Genomic DNA, 12,312 nt, shown 5'->3' with positions numbered 1-12,312 from the left:
TTAGGCTTCTCTGTTTTATGGAAACCGCTGAAGATTATAGATGATTGCTCAAATTCTAATAAACGCTGCACATATTCCTCATTTAATATGTTCAGGAATAAGAACAGCCGAAGTTAAGATTGTGTTTAAAAGCTGAAAGTCTTCATGTTGTGTGTGCAGGTATACAGAAAAGTCTGAGATCAGACTTTGACATGGCGTACGAAAGGGGACGGATCTCTGTCTCCGCAGAGGACGGAAACACTCCACCCACTTTTACCCGGGTTAGTACACCGAACAGTCTTGAGACACAGATCAGATAAGTATCTGATCTCTTGATTAAGTTATTGTGACAGCGGCTACACAGGCATGTGAGCACAAAGACAAAGTATACCTCGGGCCTTGAGTTACAAAGAAGTTAACCAGTATATAAATGTGTCCAGATGTTAATGAATAAGTGTCTCTCTGAGAAGCTTTTCTGCCTGACAACTGACGATGAATTGATATTTGAAATAATTAATGAAAAAGTGAAAGAGTCATAAATAAAATCTTTTGGACTCTTGTTATTGAAATGTTCATCGAACAGTGATATTTGTTCACTCACAAACGCAGTCACATACTGTTAGGATACTTTTACTTCTCAGATTGTAAACTAAAGTGCTTATTAAAAATGTCATCATATTAATACTAATAGATTATTTTACACAAAGAAGTCTAATCTAATGTTTTCTTGCACGTCTGTCCTAACAGTCTGTATCCCAGGAACAGCGGGAGAGGAAGGTGACAGTCGACGAGGTGCCCTCTGGGATCTATCTGTATCCAGAGGAGGAGTCGGGAGTGGATAACATTTTTTCACCTGTATCCAGTCGGTCCAGCGCCGCTATATTTGAGGAAGCACAGAAAGAAGTCCTCAAACTCATGAAAATTGAGGTTTGTTTGGTTGTTTAGGTTATTGATAATGTGTCTTTATGTTATTTATAGGGTGACAGTTACATAGACATTAGCAACAATCTTTCACATGTTGTTTTACACAACGTTGTAGTTTATGCATTTAGGATTGTAATAACACCACTGAGGGCTTGTTAATGACAGCAAGTCATCACCTAGCATTATTTAATCTAGGCACAAACACAAGCTGTAAAGAATTACATTTTGTTGTATTTGTGTCAAAGGCATCTGTGTGTCAGCAACAACACACAATCATCACACTGGCTGCACAGCAGTGTAAAAGAATTATGATATAAAAGGCAGAAAGATCATTTAAAGCAGCATGTCAAAGGGTTTTATCAAGAGTGTTCCACATGATCACATTCGTTTTTGGTACAGCGAACGCAGTCAATTTACAGCAAGTACAGAAAACCTAAACATGCAGTTGGTGCATTGCTCTCCCACACAGGCTTTATGCTGTAGGACCAAATCACGAAACAATAAAAGGCTCATTTCATTATTCTTTCTTTTTATTTTGCATGAATGAGCACATTGTCGTGAAAGAGCCTGGAGCATCTGCGGACAGATTATGATGTCGAAAGGGGGTCAGTCAGAAAAAGGAACTGGGCCCAGTGTACAGACGAGGGGAGGGAGGGAAGCAGCGGACAGCCACAGTCTCTTAAAACCGAGACACAAGCTGTTCCTGTGGGTTTGGCAACATGACAGAATACGTGGCAGCAGAACATGCATGCTAAATAAATGGAAACAAGCAGCAGAACTGGTGCAGCTGAAGCTCATTTTGTAACTGCAACAGTTTGCATTGATCATTTAGAGTCCAGAGTTGATAGAATAAACCGGCTGTTCTACTTCTGTGTGGCTTGACTTCTGATGCAGATTTCAGCCCAGGGCTAAACTTGGTAGGAAGTTGTATACATGTGTTTGATGCAATATGTGGTAAACCCTCTCTGTGTACCTCTGTGCACGCATTGCTTCAGCTAATATTTCAAAACATCACACGGGTGAGACTAGATCAAAGTATGGCGGATGAAATGAGTGTTGCAGAATCATCGGCAGCTTGATTTTCATCCAAAGACAACAACGGAGACTGAAGACATTTCATCCAAACTGTTTCTCCATATTGACTCACTTTTTATAACTTCTTGACTTCACTGAATGTTTTTTTCTGTCTTTTTCTTCACTCCAGGACCCAGCCTTGTTAAATGGGAAAGTGACTCTGCACCAGGCAAAAGCTGGAGCTGTCTTAGCCAGACAGGGAGACCAGGTACCTAGCATGTGATATAACAACTTATAATGGACTGATCTGTCTCCCCTTAGCTGTATACTGGCTTACAAAGGCACGGTCTAAGTAAAACGTTTACTGTTTAAAGTTTACAGGCTGTTAAAATGATTAAAAAGTAGAAAGATTGCATTAATTACTCATACTCATTTTAACCAAAAAAATCAATTCCAAACTTTGAGTTTAACAGGTAATACAACAAAGTTTGAACTCTCCTCTCCCGTTTCTGTTTTCTCCTTATCTTCCTCTTTTCTCTCTTGTAGGACGTGAGTCTGCACTTTGTCCTATCTGGTTGTCTGCACGTGTACCAGCGGATGATTAACAAGCAGGAGGCCGTCTGCTTGTTTGTGACCCACCCAGGAGAGATGGTGGGCCAGCTCGCTGTGCTCACAGGAGAGCCCCTCATCTTCACCATCAAGGCCATCAGAGACTGTACTTACCTGAAGATCTCAAAGTCTGATTTCTACGAGTGAGTCAGGCATCTTTAATTTAGAGTCTGAGTAGTCTAATAAAGCAACAGTGTCCCATTACCTGTTAGAGTGCATTTACAGTCTTACAAGTTTGAATTTTAAATTAAAACTTGGAACCAGTTTTACGATCAGTTTTTAAATTACTGTATCACCACTAAATGTGATCCTGTGCTGTATGCTGCCCTCTGCAGGATTATGAGGGAGCAGCCCAGTGTGGTGCTGAGTGCGGCTCACACAGTGGCCATCCGCATGTCCGCCTTTGTGAGGCAGATGGACTTCGCTATTGACTGGATGGCTGTGGAGGCCGGCAGAGCCCTCTACAGGTAATCCTTTTGTGTTTTGTCTTGGACTCTTTTTCTGCTTCTTTGTGCAAACTCCCCTGTTTTAACATCACAGTCTTCTTCATTGACTCAGTGTGATCATTCTTTGTCTTCACATCTTCAGACAAGACGATCAGTCAGACTGCACCTACATTGTTCTGAATGGACGTCTGCGTTCAGTCATCCGCAAGGCGAATGGCAAGAAAGAACTAGTCGGGGAATACGGTAGAGGAGACCTCATCGGAGTGGTAAGAACAGGGCTTTTTTCCCTTTCAGACACTGTCTTCTTCTGCCTGTGTGTAAAAGCTATTTGTGCAACATCTCATGGTCTTCCATAAAACTTTAGGTGGAGGCTTTGACCAGACAGCCGAGAGCCACCACGGTCCACGCTGTGAGAGACACAGAGCTGGTCAAACTGCCCGAGGGAACGCTCAACAACATCAAAAGACGATATCCTCAGGTCAGTGCATATGTCTCAATCTTGTCGTGCCTGTGTGTGCAGCTGAAGTGTTTCTGATGGTTGATGTCTGTTTAGGTGGTGACGAGGTTGATCCACCTGTTAGGCCAGAAGATTCTTGGGAACCTGCAGCAGGGCCGCGGGCCGTTCTCAGGTAAAGTGGTGATAGGGAGCATTTAGCGTGCACATAAGCACATTGTTTTTAGTTTGTCCAGCCTGATGCAGTTAACATAAAGTATACTCCATTCACACACTTTGATCCCGTCTTCCAGGTTCAGCCCTGAGTCTGCCCACTATGACAACCAGTGCTGATGTCACCAACCCTGCGAGCAACCTCTCCACTGTGGCTGTCCTCCCTGTTTGTGATGAGGTGCCAATAAACGCATTCAACCTGGAGCTGAGCCACGCCCTCAGCGCCATCGGTAGGCCACAAACATGTCTTTGATTTCTTGTTTAGATCCTGCTCGTACCAAAGTTCTAGATTTCTTTAGTACACTAAATTAATTGTGCAGATAAAACCAGTTTAAATACACATGTGGAAGTTTTACATTCTGCACTGTCACTGTTTGTTTGACACCTGCAGGGCCCACTCTGCTGTTAACTAGTGAAATCATCAGAGAGCGACTGGGTGCTTCTGCTTTGGACAGGTCAGTCTGACAATCCAGGAAACATCTCAGTTCTTAATCTTTTCAAGCATCATTACAAAAGCTTCCTACTGCAACCCCTCTTATTATGTCCTTCCCTCTTTTTTCCCCTAATTAAATCAGTCTATAATGATCACCATCAGTTGCACTCACTATGTCGCCGAAGTACTTCTTCCTGACATTATGGCCTTTACTACTGTCCATTCATCTCAATCACTTTTTGTGTCTGGTTTGGGGAATTAAAATGCGGCTTCATGTCCTCATCCCTGCTCTCTTGTGTCAATCAGTATCCATGAGTACCGTCTCTCCGGCTGGCTGGCCCAGCAGGAGGACATTAATCGGATTGTCCTGTACCAGACGGACAACAGCATGACCCCGTGGACTCAGCGCTGCATCCGCCAGGCTGACTGCATCCTCATCGTCGGCCTGGGCGACCAGGAACCTGCCCTTGGAGAGGTATGTGTGTGAAAATAAAGTAACAAAAATACCTTAAAAAATAAAAACAAGTATATCTTTTCTCCATGTCTAACTCTTGTTCCCCTCCTCCTCTCTTCCCCTCCAGTTGGAGCAGATGCTGGAGAACACAGCCGTGCGGGCTCTGAAGCAGCTGGTCCTTCTGCACAAAGAGGATGGTCCAGGCCCCTCCAGGACAGTTGAGTGGCTCAACATGCGCAGCTGGTGCTCCGGGCATCTGCATCTTAAGTGTCCCCGCAGGGTTTTCTCCAGACGCAGCCCCAGCAAACTGGTACGTCACAAACGTTTATGTCATTGGTTACTGTTTCTTTATGAATTTGTTTATCTGTAGTCTACTACATATTCATACATTGTTATGGTCTGCTGTGCTGTTAAGAAACAGATGACTTAGTGGATGGTGAAATAAATTAGCCACTCCTTTATAACTGTCTTTTGTTGCTGAATGTTAGACCCTTACTGGATCTGACGTGTATTTTCTGTGTTTGTGCAGAGGGACGTTTACGAGAAGGTGTTTGAGAAAACGGCAGACAGGCACAGTGATTTCTCTCGGCTGGCCCGAGTCCTGACCGGAAACAGCATCGCTCTGGTGCTGGGAGGAGGTGGAGCTAGGTGAGCAGGGCTTAGCCACAACTATTTGTCAAGACATGGAGCGATCAGTTTGTGTCTAACAAGTCTTACTGTTTTACTAAACTCAATATGCAGTCTGCCAACTTGGCAGCCCAGGGGCCTATACTAGGAAGCGAGTTCTACATTCCCAGGGTGCAAGGATGATTTTATGATGTACAATTGTGTTTTCACCCTTAAATTTAACCATTTCTTTTATTTGGAAACTTCAGTAATTAGTACTTTGAATTTTGAAAATGTTCTTTTTTATACCTCTCTTTTATACCTATACCTACCAAATGAATGTCTCAAGTCATGTTTTACCTGTTTTACATATGAGGTCATCTAATGTGCCTGACTGTTTGTCCTTCATGCAGAGGCTGCTCACATGTGGGTGTGATCAAAGCTATGGAGGAAGCCGGGATTCCTATTGACATAGTGGGCGGGACCTCAATTGGCTCATTCATTGGTGCTTTGTACGCTGAGGAGAGGAGCGCCGTCAGAACCAAACAGAGAGCCAGAGAGTGGTCCAAGGTACAGCACACGTTTGTTCATTACATCATCAGTCATTTCTATATTGCCTGTATGTCGTAGCGGACATTTTTTAGCTTTGCTTTTAAATGAAAAAGATTTAATTTAACCAGCAGCCTTTAATTCAACTCTATTCAGTGTATAAAAAAAAGAATGTCTAAAAGCTGATAAGAAGGAAAAGCAACCAGGGCAACTTCTCAGAAAAAGAAGAGGGTACTAACAATATACTTTTACAATTTCTCTGTTTCTAATTGTTCAACAGGCAATGAACTCCGTATTTAAAACAGTCCTGGACCTGACCTATCCCATCACCTCCATGTTCTCTGGCTCTGCCTTCAACACCAGCATCTATAAAGTGTTCCAGGACAAGCAGGCCGAGGTGAGGGACTGCAGAACAAAATCCTTTTTCAACTTCAGACAGAATTTATTTACCACAGCAGTATGTGGGTAATGTTTTTGAATCACAAGGAAGAAAATAACAATAATGTTTATGACACTGAAATATTTTCTGTGTTCTCAGGACCTGTGGCTGCCATACTTCAACGTCACCACTGACATTACAGCCTCAGCCATGCGTGTTCACCAGGATGGTAAGTGACAGCTGAGCTGACTACAGAGACCGCTACGTCTCTTTATCCTATTACTGTTGTCATTGGCCTATTGGATTATTTAAGGTTGACACAACCTCAAGTCAGTACTATGCTTTTTGATTCATTTTTATGTTTATCTACATACAGCTGTAGATAAGTACACATACATGCAAACAAACAAACACACACATACTAAAACAAGCAAAATAAAGGGCATGAGTAATTACGTTTCTTAATTATCCCAATGTAATCAACAATACTGCTTTTAATTACTACTAATGTGTATAATCTTCATCAGTTCATGTTTCAAAAGTGATTAAGAAAGAGATAATGAATAGTGAGCAGGTTCTTATCGCAGAATGGAACCCCGTCAGGATGAGCAGGACCCCGACATGACTTTTTACTTTAGAAATCAATTATTTGACACAAAATATTGTTTTTTAAATTATTTGATTAATTTGAAAATGAATATATTTCTGTTTTCCCTTTAAAAATAGCCTGTTACACTCACAGTGAGAGCTGCGTCCATAGCAACAGTTAACTCTGTAGCCTTCTTAAAATGAGCTAAGCTAGCTGTTATTACTTACATTAAAAGGAGCTAAGCTAGCTTTTATTACTTACATTACAATGAGCTAAGCTAGCTGTTACTACTTATATTAAAATGGGCTAAGCTAGCTGTTACTACTTACATTAAAATGAGCTAAGCTAGCTGTTACTACTTACCTTAAAATGAGCTAAGCTAGCTGTTATTACTTACATTAAAAGGACCTCTGAATGCCGTAATTAGAACCAAGTATTACCACAGCCGTGTAATAAGTGGTGAATAATGCTTGCAGCAGTTAGTATGAAGTAAAGCAGCATAGTAACTGCGATGTTGCCATGTTGTGACACTCCCTTGATTTTAGAGTTGACTTTAGGTCCTATAGCATTTTTGACTTGTATCCTTTATAAAAACAAGTCTAGACATTTTATATTAAAAGACACAACATGGAGCAATACACACTTTTAACTAGCTTATATATTGTTTAGAATGACAGGACTGCATGCTCTCAGATTTATGTTTAAAGCAGGTATACTGCAAACTGAATTGAAGCTGGTGTGTTGTCAAAGTTACTCTGACTGCAGGTGCGTCCATTTGAAAGCCAGCTGGAGGACTTTTTGAGCCTCACTTGAAGCCAAGAACCTCCTCACAACAAGAAATTTACGTGTTAAGTTTTCAAATATAATCACATTATTGATCATTTTAATTAGATGCAAATCTTACATTTTAACTCCCAAAGCAGGCCAGTTTTAATCTTGTTTGGAGTATACCACAACCAAGTGCTTAAAAAGAGATTTCACTAAAGATGTGCAAAAGAAAGCAGCGTGTAGATGTTTATATGCTTGTGACGGTTTTTGCTGATATACAGTGAAATGTGTTCTGTTTGACTTGAGTAAAGAAATGCACCATCACTAATGTTAGCTTAAGTAGATGTAGCCTGAAAGGACGCCTGACTGACCCCACAAATCCAGTGAGCCAATTTCAATGCTGCTTCACTTTTTAGCGAAATCAATGTAGTGCTGGATTGTTAGTCACAATATTATCAAATTGAGACATTGCTTGTTTGTTTGTAATGGCAGCATTTTAAACCATTATAATTCAGGCTGATTTCTGGATTTGAGGGGTTTGCAGGCAGGATTCCTGCAGAGAAAAACTTCTGTTTGCATCTTGTGGCATGTGTATGAACTAACTGCTGGAGCAAAGCCTTTCCCCTTTTCTCTGTCTCATTGTTACATCATCTGCCTCTTTTACTTTACTGCACTATTTTCTTCCCTCTTTCTTCCTTTTCTACCTCCTTTCTTTTTAATCTTTCAATCTTGTTTTCTTTTCTATATCTATCAAAGTTCTTCTTCCGTCTTAACATTTCATTCCTTTACATATGCTAAACTGATGAAAGCTGTAGCTGTTTCATTATATTCTCGATCATCACATCTGTGTCTAAAACTCCCAGATTACACCCTCTATAAACTCCTTAAATTAGCTCTTTCTGCACATTGAGAGACATCACAGAGCTGCCATGCCTAGGTTACAGATTAGACTATATAACCTGTGTAGTAGCTCACCCCAAAACGCTGATCCCCTCCCATGTCCATGTCAACATGTAGGATCCAGAACACTCCACCCTGCCTTTACGTCCCCTCCTCCTTAATGACATCCCATGTTGCTTCTTCAATATCCCTACATCCATTCTGTGCTTCCTGTAGTTTTTCTGGAGTGCTTTTGTCCAACACTGCTAGAGTGGTGCTATTCTGAATATGTCTGTTTGGGTGTTAGGTACACAGTGTCTTTGGATAATATTAGTTTATCGCCCAGGAGTATTTATTTTAAATGATGGGCTTGACCCCTCTCTCTCCCTCTTTCTTTATCTTTCTCACTGTTTCTGCCTCTCTTCTGGTCTCTCTCTCTTTCCCTCTCCCTCTCTTAGACTCTCTGTCTCTCTCCTCCTCTCTTTGCTTGTCTTCCTCCCTCCTTGCTTGTCGGACCAGACATCTAACAACGCTAATACTATTGCTGTAATTCGCTCAATGAACAAACAAACATCAAACAAATGTTGCATGACTGTTTTTAAGCTAATGTACACACATCTGGTTTCATTCATCCCGCACATTTACATCAGACTGACTTCAGTGGGACTAAGTCTAGATGCTGTAACTTGTAGCTCTGAGTCACAAAGTTGTATTGTGTTGATACTTTGGTAACTTGTCATTGTCCTAAACAATCTCTATTGTGGTTAGTCTTTGAATGGTTTTGCTAATTGGCTTCAGAGTTGTTAATTTTTAAATGGCCACATATTCCACTTTACTTTATTTTCAGTGAAAATGTTGACATTGTGTCCCCCGTCCTCTCTGTCTCGCTCCTGGAAGCGTCTTGTTCTCTTCTTCTCTTTGTTGCGGGCAGTTTTCTTTCTCTGTATCGCCTTCTTCCTCTCTTTTTCAGCATTCTCCTCTCTCTGTTCTCTCTATCTCTCTCTCTCACTCTCTCCATCTGTGACGTGGAGTCCGGCCCATATTTGATGTCTTCCTCCTTCTCCATCTCCATTTCCCGACAGGTTGCGTCTGGCGCTATGTTAGAGCCAGCGCCTCCTACACCCCCTATTTACCTCCCCTGTGCGACCCCAAGGATGGCCACTTGCTTGTGGATGGTTGCTATGTTAACAATGTCCCAGGTCAGATTTTAAACACCCGCTCACCAAAAACCTCCTCCCCGATCAACCACTCGGCTACCCTCCCCCTTTTTCTTCCTCTCCCTCCCAATTTCTCACTCGTAACTAACCCCACACTGACCAGGTGGACATGGGGAGCCCATGGTTTGGAAGGAAAGACTTAATCCAATTTATATCAAAGGATTGATCCACTCAGTGCCTCATCTTCCATTAAATAATGGCCTTTAGTGCATTACACACCTCCGAATATCAACCCTGAACTTCACTGTGCTATTAGATGTGAGGATTTGCCCGCATGTCTGGACGTATCAGAGTCATAGAGAGATGCATGATGGTCTGGCTTCTTCTGGTGCTTCTCTACCTGCTAAAATCTTTCTTCTTTTATATCTATAAAGTTCTGGATAGGGATTGTAAACACAGATGCTTTCACACACTACTGCATTTAGATTTTTAAGAAAAAAGTCAGTGTGGCTGATCTAATGTTGAGACCAAACAGAACTGTGCGTTGTAGATAAAGAAAGCTGACACTTGTGCCTCAGTGAAGGGCTGCACCATGTCAACATCACATCTGTCTGTTGTTGTTGCAGTGAATCATTGTGCGTTTCAGTGGGCCTTAAATGTGTTTGTCATTTGGTCTGAGCAGCAGCTTGTTTCCCCGTTAGGAGGTCCTTGTCAAATTGCTCCTTTTTCATTTCAGTCACCTCTGCCTACAGGAACACGTTCAGCCTCTCCCACACAGCTCCTGTCCTCTCCCCTGGCTTTGCTTGCTTCTATGTGCATGCCAGTGTTATGTTAAGACACCGTTAGCTAATCTATATATTTCTCATGAATATATATTGATGGCATGTGTTACCTTTTTTTCCTGTTTCTTTTAAACTATTTGGGAACATGTGTTCTGGATCCTGCTGTCGCCCATCGTAGCTCCTGTACAAACTGAATAACGCCCCTAAGTTACATTAAATCTGAAGTAAACAAATGGACATCTATATGTGGTATGAATCCCTTAAAAGTCATATTTCATCAAAAGAAATCTTCCTCTGCATTCACATATACTCCACGCACAGTTGCACTCCTCGCTTTTCTCTGTGGTGCTCCTTATCCTTCCAACCCATGCAGCACCCGGCCTGCTCCTGCCCCCTGCTGGCTCTGAGATGGACTGCAGGCTGGGTGCTTCCCTGCCATGTTCACGGTGAAGGATCTCCAAACAGTGTCCTAACATTTGCTGCTCCTTTTCTGACATTATTATCCATTTCAATATGTATGCTGCTCCTACTCCATTTATCAAGATTGGTTTCAGCTTAAGTATAAAGAATCTGTAAATTCTTACTGTTGTCTGCTATAAAGTGCTGCAGATGGGACACAGTTTGGAGATCCAAACAGCCTTGGTGCTCTGTGATGGTTGCCATTTACTTTTTTACCTTACGCACAAGTCACACAGGGTCTCTGTGCAAGGTAATGAGGTTTGCAGTGGTTACAGCAGAGTCTAAAGGTGGGCAGAACCGCAGTCCTCGCCTTTGCAGGGATCGGCTTCTTTCCTCTGTCTGACCTCTCTCTGGCGTTTGGACTGCGGTCTGCATTGACACTAACCTGAAACTTATAGCAAACATTATTGAGATTTTATCCCCCCCTTCCTCCTCCCCCCTCCTTCCCTCCTTCCCTGGTGTGTCAGGCTCTCTGTGGCGCTATGTGCGAGCGAGCATGACCCTCTCGGGGTATCTGCCGCCTCTCTGCGACCCCAAAGATGGCAACTTGCTAATGGACGGTGGCTACATCAACAATCTGCCAGGCAAGTAGAGGTGGTACCCCCCCACCCACTACCCCCCACCAACATATTATCCTCAATCTCCACCAAACTGATGCCCCCCCCTACAAGAGTGGGGAGGTGGAGTGAGGGATGGGGATGATTACTCAGAGGGGTTTAATCATGTTGTTTATATGCTGGGTAAGTATGTAGATGTTGGTGGTATTTATAAGGAGGGGAGACAGGTGGACATGGAGGAGTTTTCCCCATCTGATTATTGAGCTCGTTCAGATCATGAATTAAGACAATTTGAGTCTTAAGAGATAAAGATAAAAACTGAGTAAGCTCAGTTATAAAAAATGTCTTTATCAGACCCTGTAATGTTGTTTAATATTAGATGGGGAAAATGTCAGCACCTAAAACTGTTCTGAGAGTGGATTCATGTGTACATTACATAATGACCAAATAAACACAAATACTGTATTGGGGAGGGAGATGTGGTATTTATCAGTCAAACAGCCTGGTGTCAAAAAGGTGTCCAATCAGGATAACCACTGGTGTTAAATTTGAAACTGAAAAAAAAGATATTCAAGTTCCTGATTTTTGAAACAATATTTAGATTTTGCTTTTTAATGCAATAAGACACCAGTCTGCTTTGAGATAAGTGCGTTTCCCCTCATGTACAAATGAGCTCTTTCCTGTCAGGCTGGGCAATAATTCAGTATTATTGGTTATTGATTTTTAGGTTGTAAATACTTAATACTAATTTTTTAAAGTAAACGCATAGTTTTAGCCTTTTTTACACTGCCAGTTCAAGGCGGGATTATTACGCCTCTGTTACGTTTCGTCTGCTATGTAGACTGACAGAGGCGGAATGGTGGGGCGAAGTCGTTCCGCGTCAGAGCCGGCATCGGAGGTAGTAACAGAGGCGTCATAGAGTAAACTGTCCGTAAAATGCTGAGCCGGCAGGGCGAACAGCACTGTGCGTGTGTGTATTTGAAGCACGCGCTGTTTGTTTACACCTCGCGCATGTTTTGCTTCCGCATTGCCGGAACGCTATTTAAAACAACCACTGGGGC

General features: G+C 42.2%; 1 protein-coding gene across 4 annotated transcripts in view; it reads left to right on the top strand.

The window, feature by feature from the left end:
• The window catches only part of pnpla6 (patatin-like phospholipase domain containing 6), a 30,834-nt gene that overhangs the window by 10,993 nt on the left and 7,529 nt on the right, over positions 1–12,312 (top strand). For 2 of the 4 annotated variants that reach the window (XM_069665302.1, XM_069665303.1), the window contains 18 exons: positions 160–260; positions 727–906; positions 2,108–2,185; positions 2,464–2,669; positions 2,862–2,993; positions 3,115–3,238; positions 3,337–3,450; positions 3,526–3,601; positions 3,720–3,869; positions 4,031–4,094; positions 4,379–4,547; positions 4,654–4,836; positions 5,056–5,174; positions 5,546–5,702; positions 5,962–6,078; positions 6,220–6,289; positions 9,379–9,495; positions 11,162–11,278. In XM_069665302.1, coding sequence (XP_069521403.1) covers positions 160–260; positions 727–906; positions 2,108–2,185; positions 2,464–2,669; positions 2,862–2,993; positions 3,115–3,238; positions 3,337–3,450; positions 3,526–3,601; positions 3,720–3,869; positions 4,031–4,094; positions 4,379–4,547; positions 4,654–4,836; positions 5,056–5,174; positions 5,546–5,702; positions 5,962–6,078; positions 6,220–6,289; positions 9,379–9,495; positions 11,162–11,278 — 2,274 coding nt within the window. The remainder of the gene's footprint in view (positions 1–159; positions 261–726; positions 907–2,107; positions 2,186–2,463; positions 2,670–2,861; positions 2,994–3,114; positions 3,239–3,336; positions 3,451–3,525; positions 3,602–3,719; positions 3,870–4,030; positions 4,095–4,378; positions 4,548–4,653; positions 4,837–5,055; positions 5,175–5,545; positions 5,703–5,961; positions 6,079–6,219; positions 6,290–9,378; positions 9,496–11,161; positions 11,279–12,312) is intronic. The other 2 variants (XM_069665305.1, XM_069665306.1) reach the window with 2 other exon arrangements.

Source organism: Semicossyphus pulcher, unplaced genomic scaffold, assembly GCF_022749685.1.
Source record: "Semicossyphus pulcher isolate SPU_LCO1_2020_fin unplaced genomic scaffold, fSemPul1.0.p SCAF_17, whole genome shotgun sequence".
Classification (NCBI taxonomy): domain Eukaryota; kingdom Metazoa; phylum Chordata; class Actinopteri; order Labriformes; family Labridae; genus Semicossyphus; species Semicossyphus pulcher.
Note: the sequence above shows the minus strand (reverse complement) of the source record. Positions and strands in the feature narration are given on the sequence as shown.